General features: G+C 58.6%; 1 protein-coding gene across 2 annotated transcripts in view; it reads left to right on the top strand.

Moving 5' to 3' along the window:
• PAX7 (paired box 7) overlaps positions 1 to 23,486 on the top strand; it is a 97,947-nt gene that overhangs the window by 35,424 nt on the left and 39,037 nt on the right. For both annotated transcript variants that reach the window (XM_054721038.1, XM_008148159.3), the window contains exon 5: positions 17,914 to 18,113. In XM_054721038.1, coding sequence (XP_054577013.1) covers positions 17,914 to 18,113 — 200 coding nt within the window. The remainder of the gene's footprint in view (positions 1 to 17,913; positions 18,114 to 23,486) is intronic.

Consider the following 23,486-nt stretch of genomic DNA (forward strand, 5'->3'; position numbering starts at 1 on the left):
AGCTGGGACCCCTATCCCTGAGCCAGCCCAACCAGCACCAGGAGATGGGGAGGGTCCAATCTTTCCCCTTCTCTTGCCCCAGCCCTGGCCAATGGGACACATGCCCCCTCCCCTGCTCCCAGTTCCCCCCGCCTCTCTGAAATCTCCATGATCCTCCCCCCACGCCCATCTTTTAACCAGGTGGCCTCGGGAGCTGAAGAGGAGGTGGGAAAATTCAGAGCAAAACCAGGAGCTGTGGGGCAGTGGTTCCCAGCCGTGCTGCACAGGAGAGTCACCGTGGGCAGCTTTTAAAAATCGCGGTGCCAAGCTGCACCCCAGACCATTACATCAGAATGGGGATCAGTCTTTCTTAAAGCTCCCTGAGGTTTTGAACCCCTAGCCCCTGAGCCAGATCTGCGGATGGTCCAGCCACAGGGATGCCTGAGCCGTGCCCTCCCGGCTTCTAAGTCCTCACCCGCAAAAACCAGGGACCATCAGAACTGTCAGATGAGAAGGGGGGCCTGTGAGAGAGGCTGGTACCTAGCAGGTGCTCGTCAGATGCTGCTTACAATAACAACGGCTCCCATTGGTGGAGGCCCGCTCCTTGCCAGGTGTTTTGCATTCACCTACGTGAGCTTTTCTCTGGACTCGGATGATTCCTGGACTGGCACATCTCTCCCCAGGAGGAGGGCTGCCTTTGTCCTGGTCTGGGGCAGGCAGGTGTGCCTGGCGGCCCTGGAGGAGAACCCCAGATGGTTCTTGTTTGGACATGTCTTAGGGACCCTTCGGCAGACAGTGACTCAGCGGCCGCCAAGTCCCTCCCCAGGCCGCCAGCTTCCTCAGGTTTCTTCCCGCAACAAGTCAGGGCCCAGGAGGATGTGGCAAGCGCCTGTGTCGGTTTTCCTGGGAGGCCCTTGGAGGGCTCAGGGGCCCGGGGACAGGGGTCTCTCCTCTGCCTCCCTTTCCTCAGACACTTGCTTTGCCTGAGCACCTACCAGCCTCCTAGATCCTGGGGCTCAGGGAGGCGAAGTGACCAGCCCGAGGTCGCCCAGGATTCAAACCTCCCAGTTTCTGGTGTCAAAAGCCACCTTGCTGGGAGCCTGGAGCCCTCCGTGGGGACAAAGGAGCGATGCCTCTGCACACCCAGCCCGGCCAGACGCCGCTCGGTTCCTGGCGCTTGGCCTCAGTCTCCCCCTCCTCCCCCCTCCCAGGTCTGGAGCACCTGAGCCTGGCGACAGCCAGTGGCATTGCTGCCGGCCTGGCAGGGGAGGTCAGGAGGGACCCAGGGCAGCTGCAGAGCCTGTGTCCCGAGTCAGTGGCCTCAAAACCAGGGCCTCACAGGCAGCACCTTCAGGGGGTCCTGCCTGCGGAGGCTGCGGTCGCCACCCCTCCACCCTGTGCTGACGTGCCCTGAGAGTGTCTGCACCCTGAGAGTGTCTGCGGCTCCCTGGGACCAGCCCCAACTCTCCCTCGAATCTGCTGTGTGATCCTGGCTAGTCACATGCCCTCTCTGGGCTCAGTTTACTAATCTGTAGGACAATCAGTTGGGAGGAGATGATCTCTCAGGCTGCTCCTAGTTTGAAAAGGTCTCGGATGTTAGAGGCGAAGTCTATCTGGGGAATGTGCTAAGCAGGGAGCTGGTGCCTGCTCCGGGCCCCAGACTCTGCCTCTCCGAGCCTTGGTTTCCTCATCTGCAAATGGAGCGATAATAGTTGCAGCATCAGTTAGTGAGCTAAACCCCAAAAGGCCCTCAGCAGTGCCTGGCACAGGAAGCACTTCCGGTAGCTGGGGTGATCGTGGTCATGGTTTCCCTGCTCCCGGAGCCCTGTCTATAAAGTGGGGGTACTAGACGCTAGCAGGTGGGGCTGGTGCCAGGATTAAATGAGATAGTAAGGGCCCAGACCTTGGTGCCTGGCACACGGCCCCCGGTGTTGTAAAATCAGGCATTTGCACAGGTGGGGCTGGGTCTCCGATTTCCCAGCCCCATAACTGCGGGAGCAGAGGCGGCAGGAGCTGAGGAGGGGGGGGAGGGGGGGGACAGGCTGGGGTTGCCTTGCTCAGGTGCCAAAGGCACTCTGTCCCACACACCCTGAGTGCCCGGCCCAGGGACCTGCACCCCTCCCCACCCTCCTAGCCCGTGGCTGTGAACATGCCAGCCGCACCGCAGCCCAGTCCTAGGCCAGGCCTCCTTCTCCACCCTCTGGCTTCTCCTGGGGCCAGAGCTCTCAAACCCTCATTTATGAAACCTGTGGCCTGGAGCCCAGACCCCCACTTCCCTAGGGCCCCGTCTGTCTGTCCACGCATCTATCTGTCACATGTCATCTCTGGTCTGGCTCCAGGCCCTGGAGGGCGGTGCCAGCCGGCGGTGGGGGCTGCGGGCTCTTTCGATGACAGCCCGGGCCTGTGAGACGCCACCCACCTGGCTCCCTGTCCCATCAGGCACCACTTAAGGGGATGTACCCTGAAAATGTGGAGGGCGAAGGCGGGGCTGGAGATGCCTTCAGAAATGGAAATAGGAGGCATTTGTTTATAATTTACTGCCTGACACGTAACGGGAACCCGATGGGACCAATAAAGGCCCCACACTCGCCCAACCCCTGCCTCAAAAGTGCTGGAGCCGGTCCAGTTCTCTGGAGGCGAAAGCACCTCAAAGCATCACAGGCCGGTCCGCACCCCACCGCATGCCCCTCGCCCGCCACCCGCCCGCTCTGCTAACTTTGCAAAACTCCGCACTGTTCCCACCCGTCGGGCGCCAGCCCTTCTGAGCTGTGGGGCAGGAAGGCGGGGTGGGGGGGCTTGCTCTCGAGGTAGAAAAGGGCCACAGAGGCAATTTGGAAATGCACTAGAATATTCCGGGCCCACGACAAGCAAAGAGAGGGGGCCGGTGATGGAGGAGAAATCCAGTTTCAATTTTCCTCAAGAGAAAAAGGAGAGACAGAATAATTTTCCAGTGTGCAGGCCTAAGTAAAACCTCCTTGAGACATTGTGCGTTATTAAAGAGGAGGAAAGAAAAGACATTGTAAAATCAGTTTGCCTTTAGCGGAACTGTACAATGCACCCTTATTTCCAGGGGAATCTAATTAGAGGGCAGGCGGCCGGGCCCGGGAAGGGATGGGAGCTGGAGGCTGGGGCCGGGAGGGGATGGGAGCTGCAGGCTGGGGCCAGGAGGCCCCGTGGGCTGCGTGGGAGGAGGGGTGGGAGGGTAGAGTGAGGTTCTGGGGAGGAGTTCCCTCCCAGCATTGTGGGAGGCTCAGCAGGCTTGGATTCAGATCCTGAATCTCGGCTCTGCCTGATGTCTTTGAGTTGGTGGTGCAACCTAAGCACCCGTTTCTACAGTTGAAAATGGGGCTTGTCCACCCCATTGTTGGCGGAGTTGTCAGGATGAGATGAAGGAACGTGTAGCCAGAGCTTGACTCCCACTGGGTGCTCGATGCGTGTTGATTTCTGTTCTTTCTTCTCCACCCGGTGACCAGCTTCCACAGGTGCAACACCAACACTGCACCCCCTGGGTCCCCTGATTGTCCCCTTCATTTCAGAACCTCCCTTCACCATCTCCCCTCTCTTTCCCCACCGACCCTCTGCCACCAGATCCCCTAGCCTCCCCTGATCGCCCTTCTAGCTCAGTCTCTGAGGCCACCAAGCCATCCACTCTCCTTCCCCCACCCGACCTCTTGCAGGATACTTAAGATTATTTTAGCGCGGCCGGTGTGGCTCAGTGGTTGAGCATTGACCTATGAACCAAAAGGTCACCGTTAGACTCCAGGTCAGGGCACATGCCCGGGTTGCGGGCTCAATCCCCAGTTGTGGGGGGGGGGGGGTGTGCAGGAGGCAGCCGATCGATGATTCTCTCTCATCATTGATGTTTCCATCTCTCCCTCTCGCTTCTTCCCTGAAATCAGTAAAAATATATTTTTAAAAAAGATTATTTTACTAAGAGATTGGTTATCATGCTTGGAAATACATAACGGAGAGTGGATGTCCGGAATTGTAAGCACCCATGCACGCCCGTGCACGCTGACTGGCAGGACCAGGGCGGACAGGAACGTGTGTCCCTCCATGCCGACCTCCCCAAGCACAGGACCCAGCGTATCTCCCCTCCCACCGAATGCAGCCTAGGCATCGGAGGGAGGGAAGGAAGGAGGCAGTTCCCAAGGCCTTTCTGCTGTCCTCACTTAAAGGGAGACTGGGGTCTGTATGTGGTTTCAGACTTGCGATGGCTGTGAGTTCAAATCCTGGCCCAGCCACACAGAGCTGTGTGACCTTGGGTAAGTCATTGCCCCTCTCTGAGTCCCATCCTTAGAACCGGATTAATGTCCGTGAAGCCTGCCCGCCGGGTCTGAGCTTTGTGAGTGCCAGTTATGCCTGCCAAGCACAGTTGCTGGCACGGGGTAAGCGCATCACCGATGCTCCATTTTATCTCCCCAGGGGACCCCTTGTTCTTCAGAACTGGGGAGCCCCCCTCCCCCCGCACCCTCAGCTCCATAAATGAGCCTGTTTTCCCCACCCCCCAAATATCGAAAAGCATGCTTTTGCCCTCTTGAGAACCAGTGCGTTTTCAGATTCCACCCCCTCCCTGCTGTTTAATGTCACTAACCTCTGGCTGGCCACATTTGGGGGAAAATCACATTATTCTATCAAGATTCAGCAAACTGGGCCCAGAGCAATAATTGCCCCAGGGTGCGAGTAACAGATTTTATTTTTATTGATCAAAAAACATTTTCTTTTTATCAAAAACACATCAGATGAGAAAAGGCGTAAGCAGCAGGATCAAATTGAATTTTAACTCCTTTAAAAACTGGCTCCCTCCAGCAGCCCGTTCCCAAAGACGCCGGGGTCCGCAGTGAGATGCTCTCGGTCCCGGGGGGCAGGGGGACTCCCCGGGCAGTGGGGGCTGCTGTGCAGGCTGCGCCCAGACACCGCATTTGCATTTGGTCCGCCTCCGAGTGGCCAAACATCTGGGCCCAGGCTGGGGATTCAGCGGAGGACCCTGTGTGGGTGTGCGGAGCGCCGCTCCTCCGGACCTCTTGGAACGGTTCAGCTGGCTCGCCGCGGCGTTCAGCTGGGCCAGGTGTCTGGCGTTGCATAAATACATCTTTAATGAGATGCTCGCGCAGGATGAGCCCGGCACACTTACGCACGGGTTGGAAGAGCAGGCCATCGTTGGCATCTGTCGGGACATTGCAAGTTGTTGCATCGGTCTGGGCACGCGGGAGGGGCAATGCATTCACTCTTAAATGTGCGTTCGTTCGTTCGTTCGTTCGTTCGTTCAATAAATGTGTGTTGAGTTCTTCCCATGGACCAGTGCTCTTCTGGGCCTTGGGAATAAAGTAATGAACAAAACGGATACAATTCCTCGTCCTGCTGGAGAGGAAATACTGCCCCATCCAAGTTACTCCAGCTGGGAGGCTGGGAGGTGGGCCACGGAGGAGGCAGGGATCAGGCATGGTCCCTGCTGCAGCCTTTAAAGGCCACTCTCCTGAGACGGTGACCACTCTTGCCCTTGCTGATCTGATTGCTGAATTCGAAGGGAAAGGTGGGGGCTGGGGGAGGGAAGGAAAGAGGACTTAGGTAAGAGCCAGGTGGAGAGGAGCGGGGGAAATGGGTGGGTTCCGAGGCTGGGGCGGGTCAAGGGGTAGGTTGGGTCTTGGTCAGGGCTCCAGGCATCCTGGGCTGTGGCCTGTCACGAGTCTGACGATCCAGCCGCCATGGCAGGCAGCAGGGGTTCACCTGCCACGCTTGCCCCTGGCTGCGCACACCTTGGGCTGAGCGCCTCTCCCCGCACCCCGCACCCCGCCGCTCCAGCGTGAAGTCCACGCAGAGTTTTGGAGCCCTGGGGGCTGAGGGCTTGGCACCCTCCTTCAGGCCCTCGGTTCCCATTCTGATCATCGTGAAGAAGTTGCAGGGTTTCTCCTCCCACAGAGCAGGAAGGTTTTCTTTTTTAGCTCTTGCTATTTTTTTCTCGGAGTTCTGTAGCACAGTGGTTCTCAAACTGGGGCCCCCTGGGCCAGCAGCGGCAGCAGCAGCCTCACCGGGGAACTTGCTGGAAATCAACTTTTCAGACCCCACCTTCTGCATCAGAAACTCCCACAGGGGCCCAGCCATCTGTGTCCGGCATGCCCTCTAGGGGATTCCGATGCCCTGAAGATGCCAGGGAGGCCACTTGATTTACCTTTAAAATGCACTCCTTGGCTTTGGCGCCAAGCCCCTGGGTTTGAAGGGAGGCTCTGCCTCTGAGCATCTGAGCAGGTCTGCACACCTCTCTGAGCGCCCACCACAGAGCGCCGGGCCTGAGACGATGGTGAGGACACGATGCCTCAGCTCCCGGGACACAGCAGACCTGCCTGCCACCCCTTCTTCCTCTTGTCACTGGTTACCGGACAGACACCACCCTTTGCAAGCAGACAAACAGGTTCAATGGGGCAAGTGCTGAGCAGCTTTGAAAACTCAACCTCACCAACTCCGGGAGCAAGAGAATCATAGCTTCTGAATCACAGAACCGTAAGATGTTAGACCCAAAGGGGACCACGTCTCCATAGCTCAGAGGCTCCCCGAGACCATGTACCTACCTGGCCCAGGTGACACAGCATGTCAGAGCCATCCCTCTTGTCCCCCCGCCCCCTTCTGACCACACTGCCGCCTCCTTCCCTCTCTGTCCTGCCCTCTGGGTTATTCTGCACAGAAACTCCCAGCCAGGGAGCCCCACACGAGCCCTCAGCTGCTCTTTGCAAATATCTCTTGAAGGTGGGCATCACGCCCATTCGTTCTCTGCTCTCTCAGCCCAGCCAGTTCAGTCCCTACTCGTGTTCAGCACTCTGTGTTGAGTGGATGCGTTCATGTCTTGAAGGCGTGGCCCTGAGTTGGAGTTTTTCTTTGGTTCTTCGCCTCATGCCAGCTTCTCTGGGGGCAGGAACCTGGGCAGGGGGAGAGGCAGCCGACCCAGGGGGGGACCCCTGCCCTTGGGGGGTGCAGGGGATGCCTCCATGGGCCCACGGGCATCTCGGCACCGGACCTGGCTCCCGCCGGTATGTGCTTCAGGACCCGGGTTTTCCAGGGCTGTGCGACCGCCTGACATCATACGTAACAGTAATTAAGAAATAAGCCGCCTTGCCCAGCTTCACAGCGATCATTTGGCTAAGTAACGACCATGGTCCAGTGCCTCAAAAATCACCATTAGAGTACGCTCCTTATGGCCATAAAATTTCTCGTTTTCTGCCTTTCATCAGCCTCCCCCTGCAATCTTCGCCTTGCTTTATTTATACATTCGTCCTCAAACAATGGCAATAAACCCTTTCCCAGAGTGTTGCAAATCAGAAATTTGTCCACATTTTTCCACCACCTTCCACTGTGGACCTGCTCTGCCTGGGAACGGCCCAGCCAGGCCAGCTGCAGAGGCTGGGCTGCGGTAGATTGATGGGGCACGACGGGATGGGGTTGCTGGGGAGAGAGGGTGGGGAGGGGGCAGCGGGAGAATGCACCATGAAAGGCCTCTGGCTGCCCAGCGACCAGCCTGAGACACAAGGGGCTGTGACGGGCGCAGGGGGAGGGGAGCGGAGGGGAGGGTTAAGTTTCCCCACCCCGTCCCCTAAGAGAAGAAAGGCCTGGGGACTGCTGGGAAGCAGGCTTGGCCCCAGGCAGAATCTGAAGGTGATAAAATCCATCTCTCTTGCGCCCCAGGAGTCAGATGATCGCAGGGTGTCCTGCGGCCCCCGCGGCACCCCCACTGTAGAATCCCAGGCCCCTCTGGAGCTCCTCACTGCCCACATCGACCAATCATTCTTTCCTCCAGCAGCAGGCATTTCCTGAAAGCCCTACTGTGTGCCAGGAACCATCGGGCTCCGCAGTGTGAAGTAATGAATGAATCAGCTACAACCCAGGCCTCCTTCTCAGGGTTACTCTTAGAGGTCCAGGGGGACCTCTTGTTTGGGGGGCCCAGAGAGGGGTTAGACTTGCCAAAGGTCACACAGCCAGTTGAAGGCAAAGTCAGACAAACTTCAGGGTGCACATCGGGAGCCCCCTAGTCTTTCCAGCCAGCCCCTAGGCTCCCTGGGGACCCTCCTCCAGGTGAGGTAATAGTCCTGTCATCATTTGGGGGCTGAGGGGCTGGGGGCCTGTAGCCGGTTTGGGGGGCACTTCCGCACTGACCAGCTGCCGGCTTTGGCCTTGGTGTGCGGAGGGAAGACGGCTCCGCTCCGTGTGCTTCCAGCTGAAGCCTTTTGCTTCTAGGAGGGAGGCCGGCCTCCGTGGAAGCCACTCACCCGGTGGCAGGACCAGGGCGTGCACCTCGCTTTTCCCGTGATCCTGCTTGACTTCCGTGGCTGCTCCGGATCAGCCCGCAGCTCTGCCACCTGTAGGAGAGTGGTTCTCTTTAAAAGGGGCAGGATCGGCCTGGCCGGCGTGGCTCAGTGGTGGAGCGTTGACCTAGGAACCATGAGGTCACAGTTTAATTCCCAGTCAGGGCACATGTCCGGGTTGGGGGGTTTGATCCCCGGTGTGGGGTGCAAGAGGCAGCCAATCAATGATTCTAATCATTGATGTTTCTACCTCCCTCTCCCTCCCCCCCCGCCCCTGCCCTCCCCCTCCCTCTCTGAAATCAATAAAGATATATTTTTAAAAATAAATAAAGGGGCAGGATCTGAGCTGTCCACTGGCTTCTGTGGTGGTGAAATGTCACTGCCGGAGCTTCTATCAGTGGGGTGCGGGTGCCCAGCAGGAGCCCAGTAGATACCAGTTGGGCAGTGCTCCTCTGTGACCTGCAGCACAACGTTAGGTCTGGGAGTTTCCTTTTTAAACAAAGATGGGGGTGGGGTGGGTGGAAAGTGCATGAGAGGAGTGAGCCTGAGGGAAAGAGATCCATGCACAGTTCCGACTCGACCTGGGGGAAGCTTGAGCCCCAAAGTGTCTGTGACAACAGGGGCCACGGTTTCTGTTTACCTGGTGGCTGCACTTCCGGCTAGAACTGCTGTTAACAGCCTTCTAGAATGACAGCCAGAGAGCTGTGTCCAGGCACCCTGCCCTGGGGCAACGCCCAGTCATAACAGAGGAGCACAGCAACCAGCCGCAGGGAACTCCCAGTCTCAGTGCGAAGGCGCCATCTCTGCGCGGGGCGTCCCCGGTTTGATGGGGTAACCGAGCTCCCACACTCAAGAAGTTCACATGACCCTGTTACAAACGGGGCGACAGGGTGTATTTGGGGAACAGAACAGCCGCACTGAAAGCTTGTTGCCGGTCTCCAGCAGGCGTCGATGCCAGGGGCCGAGAGGATGGCACAGGTGGCAGGTGCCACGGGGATTCAAGGAGCGTCGCCGGGCATGACAGTCCTGGAGAACTTCCTGGGCTCGGTGGCCCTCGAGCCCAGATTTGAAGAGTGGGGGAGGGAGACAGTAGGAAACGGCGTGAGGGCACCACCCCAGGCCTCAGCGGTAGATGTGCCCGAAAGTGCCCTGCAGGGACAGGCACGCGTGGGCCCAGCACGAGGGGCACCTTGAAGACCATGGCTCCCAAGTGCCACCTGGTGAGGAGGGGCCTCTGGGGCCAGGTGTCTGGGTCTCGCCGGCACTCTGTCATTGAACCAGTTAGCCCCTCTGAGCCTCGGCTTCCTCCTCTGTAAAATGCGGCTGATGACAACACTCACTGATAACGGTCCTCACCTCCTAGGGTTGAAGTGGGGAGCCATGACTTGCTACAGGACTGGCACGTGGAAGCTCCGAGTTCATGCGCAGCCATTTTTGTTCATTCTCTGTAGCCTTGACGCCCAGTCCTGCTGTAGGAGACTGTGTGTGATCACACAGCCCAGGCTTCGGGGTACAGGGGAGCCCCTGGTTTAAGGACTGAGCCCAGAGGCAGGGGGTTCGATGGACAGAGGGAGGCAGGGGCTGGGGTCCTGAGGCCACTTTTCATCCCTCCTTTGACAACTTTCCAACTGGCTGCAATCCCCTGCCTCCTAGCGCTCCAACACTAAGGATGGGGGAGGGGAAGGGAGGAGAGGGGAGGGGAGGGGAGGGGGCGAAGGAGGGTCCGGCAGGCTTGACTTCTCAGGCATATGGCCCTTTCACTCTGCCTTTGTGGGGTGCTGACGGGTGGCCGGGCTGCCTTTTCCTGGCCATGCCCGGCAGCTTCATCTGGCCATGGGGGCCCCAGCTGCTGCTCTTTCCCCTTCGCTGGTTTTAAAGCCTCCCAGGCCTCCCCAGGCCCAGCTTCCTGAGGGTCTGTCTCCCTCTGGGGGCCCTCAGCACCTGCCAGCATTTGTGTACCAGCTGCGGCACTCACCTGAGACTCCGGCGCCCTCTCTCATGGGCACCGTTTGCACCTGGGATGGCTTTCCCTGGGGATGGGATGGGATGTGGGGTGTATGGGCGTGGCTGGGGTTGTGCAGAGCCCCCACCATGGTAGAGTAAGGCAGGGATGACAAAGGGGTATTCATTCATTCATTCATTCATGCATTCATCCCCACTTTAGAAATAGAGAGACTGAGACTTGGGCATTAAAAAGCACATGTAGCAGCGCTAGCTCTTAGGAGACAGATCCAGAATTCACAGGAACCCCAGGTCCATCCGACCCCACAGCTTCTCTCCCCACCTCCCCCCAGTGTCTGCCTGCGGCTGCCTTGGCCGTGCTCCGTGGTGCTCTGTGCTCCGTCAGAGGCCCCGTGGCAGGCCCCTTTCGGGGGCTGGCAGAGAGCGCTCTGCCAGTTGCCCACTGAAGAAGTCAAAGAAAACTGATTGTCTTAAAGTCACAGGAGGGGTGTAACAGGGGACAGTGAGCTGAGCCCCCCTTATGGTGGGCTTGCTCCTGCCTCTCAGGCGCCAGCTTACATGCCCCGCCTCTGCCCCTCCCCAGTCCACAGCTGCTGCCCTTTCCAAAACTCCACATTTGCTCGCCGTTGCCTGGGACACTGGCAGGTTAAGGAGACTGAGCTGGAAGGGTCCTCACGGCATCTTCATCTCCACTCCTTGCCTTCAGGGCAGGGGAACCCCAGTTTGGGACTCGGCTCCCAGTAAGTCTTCCCTGACGCCTTTGCCTCAGAAGGTTCCAGCCCCCTACAAGCCCTCTCTCCTCCCCATTGGTGGCTTGTGCTTGGTTCACGGTTTCGTGCAGAAAAGCTCTGGATCCACCCTGAGAAAGCTTGGCTCTGAATGCCGGCAAGGCAACCGCAGGGTACCATTCAAGCAATACTACTTCCTCCTTCCCAGATCCGCCCCTTCCTGGGAGGCATGTAGGAAGCGCGCCCTCCAGTGGCTGAGAACCGCATTGTGCTGTTGGGCGGGGGTTGGGAGGACAGCCTGATGGGTGAGATGGGGACTTCCCGGGGAAGGGCAAGTTTTGTCAAATTTCGGTTACAAGCTTTCTAAGCGCACTTCCCCCCCACCCACACCCACCCCCCGCCTCTCCTTGAGTCGCGAGAGTGACATTGGGCCAGTTGACACATCTCAGTGCCCGAGGAGCAGCCTAGGACTTGAAGTGAGATAGGACATATTTGGGTTCCCACCTTCCAGCGCCTCGCATCCCCCGGGAGGCCTCTCGGAGGCCAGGCCTGCAGGGCATTCAATACGGACAGTTGTGCTGAGTCCTGGCCACGTGGGCGCCTCAGACCCAGATAGACGAGGACGCTGTCCGGGAGGGGGGATCCCCAGCGGAGTCGGAAAGGGTGAGGATTCACGGAGAAGCCAAGGAATCGGAGGCTGAGACGGAAGGGCAGCAGTGGGAGAGTTCGGACAGGTCACCCAGAGCAGAGATGTGCCACTGGAGGCCACGGCTGAGATCAGCCACGCCCCAGCCCTCCCACGTGCCTGATCACCACACGTGGCCGTGAACGCTGGGCAGTGACGAAGGCCGGTAGGAAAGAACGGGTTCATGTGAGGCCTGGTGTTGGAGGAGAGCTCTCCGGACACCCTGGATCGCCAGAAAGATGGACAAATGGGTCCCAGAGCAAAGTAAGCCCCGAAACATGCCTGGAGGCAGACATGACAACACGGAGGCTGTCCTGCGTCAGGCGCAGCGGGAGAAATAACGCTGGGAAACATGGGAGGTGGCAGGAGAGGTGGGAGACCAAACATGAGGTGGGTTTTCCTAAGACAAGCCACAGGCCTGAGTCCCCAGGAGCCGAGCAGGGGCGGGACATTGTGGGCGCCATTCATTCCTAGGGTCTCCAGGAGTGGGGGCCTCCTACACGGCATGTAACACACACACGTTTGCCGAGCACTGGTGTGGCCCTGGCACTGTCCCGGGTGCTTTAACCTCCTCACTCGTCCACTCGTTCATTCATTCCGCAAGGATGTGAGTGCCCACTCGGTGCCCATCACTGGAGAGTCAGCAGCGAACAAAAACGACGAAAACACGCACCCCGCATGGAGCTTGTGCTCTAGGGACAGTGCGGGCAGGGAGCTGGGGACAAACAGTGAAGTAGAACGTGTAGCGTGTGTGGTTGTGACACGGACTGTGGAGACATGCAAAGCAAGGCAGGTGCGTGGGGCCCTACTATTATCCATGTCTTACACGGGAACCCACAGACCCAGGCAAACTGTCAGGCGCCTGTGCTTTTCAGTGCCCCATTCTGTTTGGCCCGGCCCCCTGAAAAATGCAAGCTGTGGGGGGCTGGGGAGGGGCTCCAGGCGGAGGACCCAGCCTATGCAAAGACCTGCAATTGCTGGGGTTGCTGGCCTCCAGGGGGGTGGGGGGTGGGGGATCGCAGGGATTCTGAATCTCCTGGCTTTGGCTCTGGGCTGGTCGCATGTGAGGTGTGAAGGGAGAGGAGAGGGGTGTTAGGAGGAGTGCCAGGTCTGCCCTGTGGGTGCCTGGGTGGCGGGGCCGAGATGGGCACCCAGGAGAAGTTCAGGCAGAGGAAGTGGCCAGGAGGAGGTGGCTTCCCGGGAGGTCTGTTTTGGGGTTCGAGCCCCACCTCTCCATCTGATCCCCGTCGCCCAGCCCCGTGTGCGGGGTGAGGTGGGGGTGGGCTCCTGCAGACATTACCTAGATGCACGCACCACACGCCGTTACAGCTGAGCGGTTCCAGGGAGGGGCGAGCGGGAGGGCGCCGCATGGCCTGGCTCTCCGGGCCCCCAGCTGAGCTGTAAATGGCTTTTCCATTTGCTGAGACCTGCGCCCAGGCCTGTTTGGTATTCAGGGACGCCCGGTCCACACTCGCCGGCTCCCGGCTCTGCCCGAATTACTTGATTAAAACGCATATCAACTATTATGTGATTCGTTTCTCTGCCGCAGCTCCGAGCCGGCCTATGTTAAACTGTAATAAAGGCTGGGTTGGGAGGCGGCAGGGATGGGAGCGCAGGAACAGGGGTGGGAGGGTGTCTGTGGGGGTGGGGGGTCTGAGAGAAGGACCCCACACCTTAAGGCCATTGCTGGCCTCCCCTGGTCCGGAATGTCTGACGAGGATTTGGAGATGGTCCATTCCCTCCTGCAGGTCCAGAAACTGTGACCATCTCATTTCAGGGCTTTTCCTTGAGCAAAGGGAGAGCAGGGAAGGCTTGTGGGGTGGGGGTGGGAGTGGGGATGGAGAACAGCCACCTCGGTTTCCATGATGAGAAATGGAATTCTCCATCCCCCAGAATTCACTGCAGCAAAGTCGATGGTTGCTGGGCAGGGAGTCCTGAGTCCTGGGTTTCCCTGCCAGGCCTACGAGCCTGGGATTCCACCGAGCACCTGGAAAATGGGGCTGTTCCAGCCGGCCTGGCCCTCTGGGGTTATGGGGACAAACTGTGTCAGGTCAATGAAAGGCTTGTGCGCTGTAGGGTGCGTGCACAAGCTTAAGGTGGTGACTATTGCACTGAGGCAGGACTATGTCACAGAAACTTTGTAATCGTCCCTCAAAGCCCTGTTCATCCAAGAAGCCTTTATTGAGCGCCTGCTGTGTGCTAGCACCGTCCCTGTTGCAGTCAAGGGTCTCCTGGTGCAGTGGGACCCAGACACCCAGAGATGGCGGGTTTGGTGCCTCCCAATGAGCTTGGAGAGCCCCGAGTACTGGCACTGAAGCCAGCCTGGCCCAGGAAGTGGTGCTGGGGGCACCCCAGAGCTGGGCTCTGCTGGCTGAGCAGGCGGCCCCTGGTGATGGGGAGGCAGTCCAAGCAGAGGAAGCTCCCGTTCGGAAGCTGGAGCGAGGGAGATGGCCTGGCCCGGCCACTTCAGGAGGCCGAGAGCTGACGGGTACCACGTGGAGGGGCAGGGCGCGTGGGGTGGGGCCTCGCTGGTGTAGCGAGGCTTCCGGGGCCAGGGACTGTGAAAGCGGGTGGTCTTCAGAGGAGGGGGAGGCTGGGGTGGGGGCTGTGAGGGCTGCCCCAGCAATATGCTCCCCACTTCCAGCAGCCTGGCCTGGGCTGGCCTCTGCCCAACCTCAGAGTCCCTCTGGTCCCTCCCTCCCTCCTCGGGCTGTTCTGAGGCTCTCAAGTCACGTGTTTCACACCTGCCCTGGCCCCGATTCACCTGGAGGCTGTTTCCTTCATCGGACTGGGAACATCCCAGAAAAGGGGGGTACCCGATAGCTCTTCCATCAGATGGGGAGCCTTCTAAGACAGGCTGTGTCCCCCCCAACACACACACACAAAGGTAGGGAGGGCCCCACGGTGGGGCTGGTTTTCTTCCTTGCTCTGTGTCGGACTCCCCACATCCCTAAGCAGAGAGAGGATCCGGGAACCCAGGAGGGTCGCCCCCCATATCCCTCTTTCTCGGGCCCCAATCTCCAGCACCAGCCTGTCCCGCCTCCACGAATCTTCCCGTCTCCCAGCTGCTGGAGAGCAGGGACAGGGGTGCAGCTGGCCAGGAGGCTGCTCCCACTGCCCGCCCCTGTGCGGCTTCCCTTTAATGAATGCGCTCCCATGCCCACTCTCCCACAGCCCCTCCCTGTGCCAGCTGCCCGGGCTTTCGATGCGTGGAGGACTCAGCCCCAGCCGTCAGGGCCTCTCTGTGGCCAAGTCCACCTAATCCTGTTGATTAATTTAACTCGGAGACTAATGGGTTCCGGAGGCGGGGAGAGCATCATTGGGGAAACTGAAGCTGGGGAGCGGGGAGGGTGGCATCAGGGCTCTGTGAGTACGCCCCCCTCACTCAGGCTGCTTTGGTCCTGCACCCACCCTCCACCCTAAATTTACTTTACACAAAAGCACCCAATCATCACCATCATCATCATCACCATCAGCATCCTCCATGTGCGTGCCCCTCTACGGCTCCAAATTATTCCCGCAGTCTTCATTTCACTCCGTTCTCAAAGCCGCCCCGGGGGGCACGCAGGCATGTGTCACCATCCTCATTTTCACAGCTGGGAAAACCGAGGTCCAGAGGGGAAGCCCCGATCCAAGGCCACACAGTGAGGGAAAGACAGAGCCCAGAATCCGGGCGTCGGGCCTCCCAGACCAGGACTCCTGCCTAGACCAGAGCTGCCCCAGAGGGTCCCCCCACCTCCTCCCAATCTATCCTCCTTCCCCTTCCTTCTCCAGGAATGAGCATGGACTTCGGCCACCTAGTTACTGAACCTCTCTGAGCCGTTTTCCCTCTGTGTAAAAGAGCCAGTAGCCCGGACCGCTGTGAAGCGGGCTTAGACCAAGAAGGCTCTCTTCCCCGGGCTGGGCCCGGGAGGAGGCCTGGAGTTACACAGTCCAGGTCCCTTCAGACCTCTCTCGGTCTCTGGCTAGTGGGACAGAGCCTTGCTCTCCCCACTCACCATCCAGAACGTTGTTATGGCAACTGTCAACATCCTAGAGAGGATCCTTTCACCCAACAGAGGCCCGAGGGCCCTGCGTTGCCTTCCCCAGTCTGGGTTTTGGTCTGGGCATCCCTCTGGGCCCCCAAAGACCCCGGGTCTGTGCTGAACAAGGGGTGGGAGGAGCAGGGGGACGAGGAGGAAGGAGACTCAGACTCCGCGGTGAGTCTAGAAAGCTGCCCGGAGCTTGGAGGGCAAGGGCATTGGATGCACACGGGCCCGAGCGGGCCCTGAGGCTGGGCAGGGCAGTGTGGGAAGCACCTTGAATGCATCCCCAGCCGGCCAGTTGCTAACTGCATTCATGCTATGGGGTCCAGCCCCAGAGCCTGTCCTGTTATTTCCTTAAAAATTTACTTTACACGAAAGCACCTCAAAAACTGAATTCAAGGAAACGAGTGCTCTCGTAATTGGAAAATGAGCATCTTGTCCTGTACAGGCGGGAACCACAAAAACAATGCTGTTAATTCTACTAGAGGCCGGGCCTCTCCGTGTTAGAGAGAGAACAGCAGTGTTAAAGGCGTACTGTCCTGTGTGGTAGCCACCAGCCACACCTGGCTGCGTCAATGTGAACGGAAGTGAAAGAACAAGAAAATTCAGTTCTTCAGTTGCACTAGACACGTGTCCAGTGCTCGTTGCCACGCGGTGGATACTACCACGTGGAACCACGCATGGCCAGAGCATCCCCCATGGTGGGATTGCTGGACGGCATTGCTGGACGGCATTGCTGGACGAACTGAGGCTGAGTCAGACTGGGGTTTCTCCGAGGACAGGGCCACCGGTCCTTCTCACTCAGCTCCTGTCTGAGCTCGAGGGTCCCCCCTGGAGGAGGCAGGCCGGTGCCCATTCACCCGCGGGCTGGCCTCCCTCCCTGCCTGCCTGCCACGCCCTGCTACCTCCTTCGGAGGCCCCGGGGGCTCCCTCTCCTTGCCACTGTCAGAAAACGGAGGCCCCGCAGTGAGTTTCGGGAAACGAATCCTTGCGATTAGTTGTCTTTGGCTCTGAGCCCCAGACGTGCTGGGGAAGGTGCCCAGGCTGCCAGCTGTGCCCACCGTGGCCGCCTCTCAGTGACGGGTTGACAGGCAGCCGGGAAAGGGCGGATGAGGGGGTTGGATCCGACCCCAGGCTCTGCCTTTAGGAACGAGGCGGGCAACGCTGAAGGGGGGGGCTCCCTGGCCTGTGGTTCCCTTGTTGTCACAGTCAGGGACAGCCTGGCCGTGGCCAATCAAAAGCAGGCACGACAGTCCAGTGGCCACGGCAGCAGGACGGAGGGCGGGCACACGGGCGGAGGGGCATTGCCCAAGCCGGGATGAGCTCCCAGCCGTGGCTGCAGCCCCGTGAGAACACGCCCATCGTGCCCTTTGACACGCCAGGCCTGTGCACGCGCTCGCCCCCTGCCTGGAATGCCTTTCCCTTCACCTGCATGTGCCATCTCAGAGGCTGCATTAGGTTGTTGGGGTGCGGGTGGGGAGGTTGTCCCTTGTGGGCGGGGCCTCGGCTTATTCATGGAACCCACATTTGAAGCAATTGAGTAAGAACAGGGGTGGAGACAGGACACTATTGCATTGCTCGCTCCATCCCTCCCTTCCTTCCTCCCTTCCTTCCTGCCTCTCTCCTTTCCTTCATTTTTGCAATCTTTCCCCCAAGTGCAATAGGGTTGTTGTTTAAATGGTCCTCGTTTTAAAAATACTAAGCCATCAACAAGTATAAAGAAGAAAAACAAAAGTTCCGTCACCCGGAGGCTAACATCCGTTCATCTTGGGCTGTAGGGTTCCATCCATACCGTGGCATCCACGTGCTTCCGAAAAGTGGGGTTGGTTTTGCAGGCTGGTTTGTACCTGGCCTTTTTCGTAACGTCGGGATTATTCAGGGGTAGTTCATATGCCATTGAATTACCTCCTTTTCGGAGAATGTAGTTCTAGAAACGCTGACAAATGTTTTTCGTCATGAAACCACCCCCTGACTCCTATGTCACGACACCCTTCCCGTCCGTGGAAATAACCTAAATGGCCCACTGCCGGGGGGGTCTCTTCTTTAAGGGGTGATTGTGCCATAGAGTGTTTAACCGGTCCCCCAGGGCTGGGCATGGGGTTGCTCCCACTCTTCCTTCTGATAAACAATGCTCGGTGCTCCAGAGGGGTGCTCCCTCCGAGCAGCAATGGGCTGGAAGGTGGGCCCAGAGCACCCCTCCGTCTCACCAGGCCGCCCTCTCCCTCCCTCTCGCCTGGCTGTAGGGAACCGGCTGGACGAGGGCTCAGACGTGGAGTCGGAGCCGGACCTCCCTCTGAAGCGCAAGCAGCGCCGCAGTCGGACCACGTTCACGGCCGAGCAGCTGGAGGAGCTGGAGAAGGCCTTCGAGAGGACGCACTACCCGGACATCTACACCCGCGAGGAGCTGGCACAGAGGACCAAGCTGACTGAGGCGCGCGTCCAGGTGAGGAGGCGTCTCAGGGGTTGGCACTGCGGCCCTAACCCAGAGTCTGGAATTAAGGCAGTGGGGTGGCCAGGGTCTGAGGGTTCACTGGGCCCCCGGGGAGTTCTGCTGCAAGTGGTCTGAGGACCGTGTAGACAAATAATGCCACCAGCAATCGATGCAGGGGAAGTGGCAGCAAGCGTTGGTTGACTGACTGACTGATGGAGGGGGAAGCCAGGAGCTGCAGCGAGGCCTGCTGACATCTCTCCAGGCAACAAGTACTTTAAAGAAAAGGTGAGAGGAGGGATGGAGGGAGAGATGCAGAGGAAGAGAAGAGGTCAAGGGAGGGAGAAAGAAAAAGGGAAAGAGAGAAAAGAAGGAAGAGAGGGTGGGAAGGAGGGAGGGAGGAGAGAGGAAAGGAAGGAAGGAAGGAAGGAAGGAAGGAAGGAAGGAAGGAAGGAAAGAAGGAAGGGAAGGAAGGAAGGAAGGAAGAAGTATTTCAGCCAGAAGAGAGGCTCAGAGAACAAAAATCTCCAAATCTCTGATGAGGGGAGAAAGTAGTTTGGAGGAAAGTTTCTGAACAGGCCTAGCTTCCGAAGATGGGTAATGAGGTCCCCATTATGGGAAGCATGCAAGCAGACTGGGCAGGCATGGTGGGTTCCTGGTGCATTAGAAACACAGAAGAGCCCTGACCGGTTTGGCTCAGTGGATAGAGCGTCGGCCTGCAGACTGAAGGGTCCCAGGTTCCATTCCGGTCAAGGGCATGTACCTTGGTTGCGGGCACATCCCCAGTGGGTGGTGTGCAGGAGGCGGCTGATCGATGTTTCTCTCTCATCGATGTTTCTAACTCTCAATCCCTCTCCCTGCCTCTCTGTAAAAAAATCAATGAAATATATTTAAAAAAAAAAGAAAGAAAGAAACACAGAAGAGGGTGGCCAGAGCTTGAACACCCGCTTCACACCCTCAAGTGTCAGGTCCCTAACCAGCAGGGGTGGAGGAGGGGGAGTGCAGAAAGAGCAGAGCCTGCTGGGTGCAAGGCCTGTAGCGGGGTCGGGGCTTGCCTCTGAGTGCTGAGAGAGTGTCTGTCTGCTCGCTGGGGAGGGCTCAGGCTGGGTGGTGGAGGAGGATGTCATGACAGACAGCTCCCGTGGGAACCCATTCCTGGCCCGTCTTCTCCCTGAACGGGGGGCACAGTTCGGCAGAGGGGTCACCCCCAACTGCTCCCCGGGGGCACTTCCATCCGAGGCTAACTAGCCTTTGTTGGGCACCCACCTTGTGCCAGTCACAGGGCTTGGGCTTGTCGTGCATGACCTGGTGGAACCTCTGACCCCCTTGTCAGGGTTGGCATGGTCACCCCCAAGCTGTGGGTACAGGAGCTGAGGCTGGGAGACGTGGCATGCCCAGAGGCACAGAGCTGGATTGGGGCTGAGCTGGGCCTGGACACCCCCAGAGACCAGGTTCTTACCGTCCAGGAAGTAGAAACGGACTCAGAGCTGCAATCTGAAAGCAATAGGGAAAGTCCTAGAAGCAAAGTGGCATTTAACCACTCCAGGAACCAGTGTACCTCCCTCCACCCTCCCCACCCCCACCCCCACTCCTGGAGTTGGGGGGCCTTGGCTGCCTTTGAGAGAGACCCAAGGGGCAGGGGCAGGCTGCGGCGGCAGCCAGCTCATCTCATCGCCTCCCCTCCTCTCCGGGTGATACCCGAGCCTGCCCCCGCCGGCCTCCCCCCTCCCTCTGATCCTCCTGCAGCTGTTCTCCGGGCACATTCCTGGGTGCTTTCTCATCCCCACGTCTGGGGCCACGGCTGCTTCCCACCACCTTGAAGCCTGGCCGCTGCTTGTAAAATTTCCTGGCTGTCAGGGCAGCTTTTATTGGCCCAGGGGACCCAGAAACAGGTGTCACTCAAGGTCCAGGGAGGGAGGGGGCTGGGAAGAGGGGGAACAGACAAACGCAGAGTGAGGGGCCCAGGCAGACATCCTCCACATGCTGACTCCCCTATCAGACTCTGGGCTCCCCCTGGGCAGGGCGGGGTCTCCCCCTCAGACTGTGAGCTCCCAGCCTGAGAGCTTTCCCTGCAGAGGGCAGAACAAGAAATGCTAAAAAAAAAAAAAGAATGAACAAAGGGTAACAAAAAATAAATAAATAAAAGTGGAGACAGGAATGATGGGACATTTGGCCTGGAGAAGGGGAGACATGGAGGACATGGCTGCTCTGAGAGGCCCAGGGTAGGACCAGGCCGGCAGGGAAATGTCCGAGTCCCATGTGAAGGTCGGCAGAAAGGAGAGCACAGGACTGGGAGCCACAGGTCTAGGTTCCCCGGGGTTCCTGCCTCTGACCAGCGGCAGCACCTTTAACAAGTCAGTTTCCTTTCCTGAGACTTAATTTTCCATCCTACCTAATAATAGACAAATATGCAAATTGACCATACCTTCGCTATGCCCACGATTGGCCAGGAGGCATGGGGGGGCGGGACTCGGGGTGGCCAGGGTGGCCGATTTGGCCGGCGGGACGCTGAGCTCGCATCGCCAGCAGTGGCTCGAGCTCAGCGTCTGTGCCATGGCTGTGCTGCGGCACAGAAGGGGCCTCTGGGGCAGCAAGCTCACGTCCCACCACGGGGCGGAGGCTTCTGAAAGGCCTGGGCTTCTCGTGCATGACCTGGTGGAACCTCAGACCCCCTTGTCAGGGTTGGCATGGTCACCCCCAAGCTGTGGGTACAGGAGCTGAGGCTGGGAGACGTGGCATGCCCAGAGGCACAGAGCTGGGCCCACGCCAATTCCACGGGAGGTGGGAGGGGCCCACGCACCAGCAGACAGGCACCCAGCTCCCCCGTGATCGAAAGTGTGTAGGGGACCCTACACGTGCATGATTCAATCATGCACTGGGCCTCTAGTCCGTAAATAAAGGAATTTAACTAAACGGTCATAAGGCCCCTTGACATTCTAGGATCCTGACCGACCATCAGGGCTGCCTGTGAGGTGATGCGATCCCCGTTACTGAAGTATTCAGGCAGCAGTGCCACATTCCGTCTATCAGAGCCCCTGGGGAGGGCTCCTGCCGTGGGTAGTGTGGCGAGGGCCTCGAAGCCACCTGAGCACGGCTTAGGTTTATGGCTCTAGATAGACTTTTGGGGTCTCGGCGTCTGATTCTAAGAGTCTATGGTTCAGGGATTTTGCAATCTTATGCCATTTTTTAACTTCAATTTTCTTTTTCAATTACAGTTTACACTCAATATTATTTTGTATTGTTTCAAGTGTACAGCATAGTGCTTGGACAGTCATATACTTTACAAAGAACTTTCCCATATTTTCAGTACCCACCTGGCACTGTACATAGTTATGACGATCCCCGTGACGAGTAGCCCATCGTGCGACATCGCACACAGTAGGCCGCCTGCCACTTCCGCGGGAGCCAGTGGGAACCGCAGCGTGCTGCCGGGAGTCGTGCTGCTTCCATGGGGGCCGGGAGGGACCCACGCCAATTCCATGGGAGGTGGGAGGGGCCCACGCCAATTCCACGGGAGGTGGGAGGGACCCACGCCAATTCCACGGGAGGTGGGAGGGGCCCACGCCAATTCCACGGGAGGTGGGAGGGGCCCACGTCGATTCCACGGGAGGTGGGAGGGGCCCACGCCAATTCCACGGGAGCCGGGAGGGACCCACGCCAATTCCACGGGAGCCGGGAGGGGCCCACGCCAATTCCACGGGAGGTGGGAGGGGCCCACGCCAATTCCACGGGAGCCGGGAGAGGCCCACGCCAATTCCATGGGAGCCGGGAGGGACCCACGCCAATTCCACGGGAGGTGAGAGGGACCCACGCCAATTCCACGGGAGCCGGGAGGGACCCACGCCAATTCCACGGGAGCCGGGAGGGACCCACGCCAATTCCACGGGAGCCGGGAGGGACCCACGCCAATTCCACGGGAGGTGGGAGGGACCCGTGCTGCTTCCGCGGGAGGCGAGCCCACCATCTCCTCTCCGGGCCTGCGCTCGGCCGCAGAGGCTGCAGGCCAGCGCCCCTGTCCCTGTCCGTGTCCGCTCCGGCTCCGGGGGGACCGGCCCGAGCTGGGCGTGGCAACGAAGCAAGCATTCCGCCAGGCCACTCACGCTGCCCGCTCTCAGCGGCCGTGCCCCCCCTCCCCCTCCGGGACTGGGGGACTCTGGCGGGACTGAGAGGACTGGGCACCACCATCTTGTGGCTATGGGCGCCGCCATCTTTGTGATGGGGTGATAGTTAATTTGCATAGTACCCTTTTATTAGATAGGATTATGGACTCTATTCCCTATGCTGAACTTTACATCCCTGTGACTATTTTGTAACTACCCATTTGTATTTCTTAATCCCTTCACCTTTTTCACCCAGTCCCCCACCCCTCCCTTTGGCAACCAGCTTTCATGCCATCTTTCCTCAGTGCCCTGGGAGATGGGTGGGATAGTGGAGTGGTTGAGTTGTCTCAGAGACATAGGACTCGAGTGTGAATTCCAGCGCCATCAATTACTCCCTTAGCTCTCAGTTTCCTCATCTGCAAAGTGGAGATGAAGTAATAGGGTCTGAGGATTAAATGATGACATGGAAACACACACACACACACACACACACACACACACACACTCACACACTTAGAAAGTGGCCAGCACACGAAAGTGCCATAAGTGGGGGGTCATTATGATTAAAACTCTACCTATTCTTGGTGGTCCCAATTCTGGCCACTCTTGGAACTCCAGGTTCATTCATCTGGCACTCATTTATTGAGCACCTACTATGTGCCAGACACTGGTCTAGGCACCGGGGATTCAGCAGACAGAAATCGCTGCTGTCATGGAGCTGATACTCGAGTAAACAAGTCAGCAGGTAAACCTGTGTCAGCGGGGATTGTAACTCAAGTGTGCTACCCCCCTCTGGCTCCCCTCCAGCCCTGCCTCTGAAGCCCACAGGGTGTTATATGGCACCCCTGATGCCTGGTGGAGACTCCCCTGTCTCGGCCACTGTGAAGGGGGGTGGTGGGGGGAAGGGGTGCCAGGCAGGAGGACCCATGCCGGGGGCCAGAAACCTCCTCTGGAGGAATCTTCATTTTTAAACAGCTGGAGGCTGACCCCATCCTTGCACACATCTTCCGTGGAGGCAAAAAAATCTATTGTTCCTGTCGCCAAGATCCCTGAGCCTGCGTTTCCTCTAGACACGGAGGCCACCCTGAACTGAATCCCATTTGGAGGGTCTAGAGCAGTGGTTCTCAACCTTCCTAATGCCGCGACCCTTTAATACAGTTCCTCATGTTGTGGTGACCCCCAACCATAAAATTATTTTCGTTGCTACTTCATAACTGTAATTTTGCTACTGTTAATGAATCGTAATATAAATATCTGTGTTTTCCGATGGTCTCAGGCTCTACAGCAG

The sequence above is a fragment of the Eptesicus fuscus genome, chromosome 9, assembly GCF_027574615.1.
Source record: "Eptesicus fuscus isolate TK198812 chromosome 9, DD_ASM_mEF_20220401, whole genome shotgun sequence".
Classification (NCBI taxonomy): domain Eukaryota; kingdom Metazoa; phylum Chordata; class Mammalia; order Chiroptera; family Vespertilionidae; genus Eptesicus; species Eptesicus fuscus.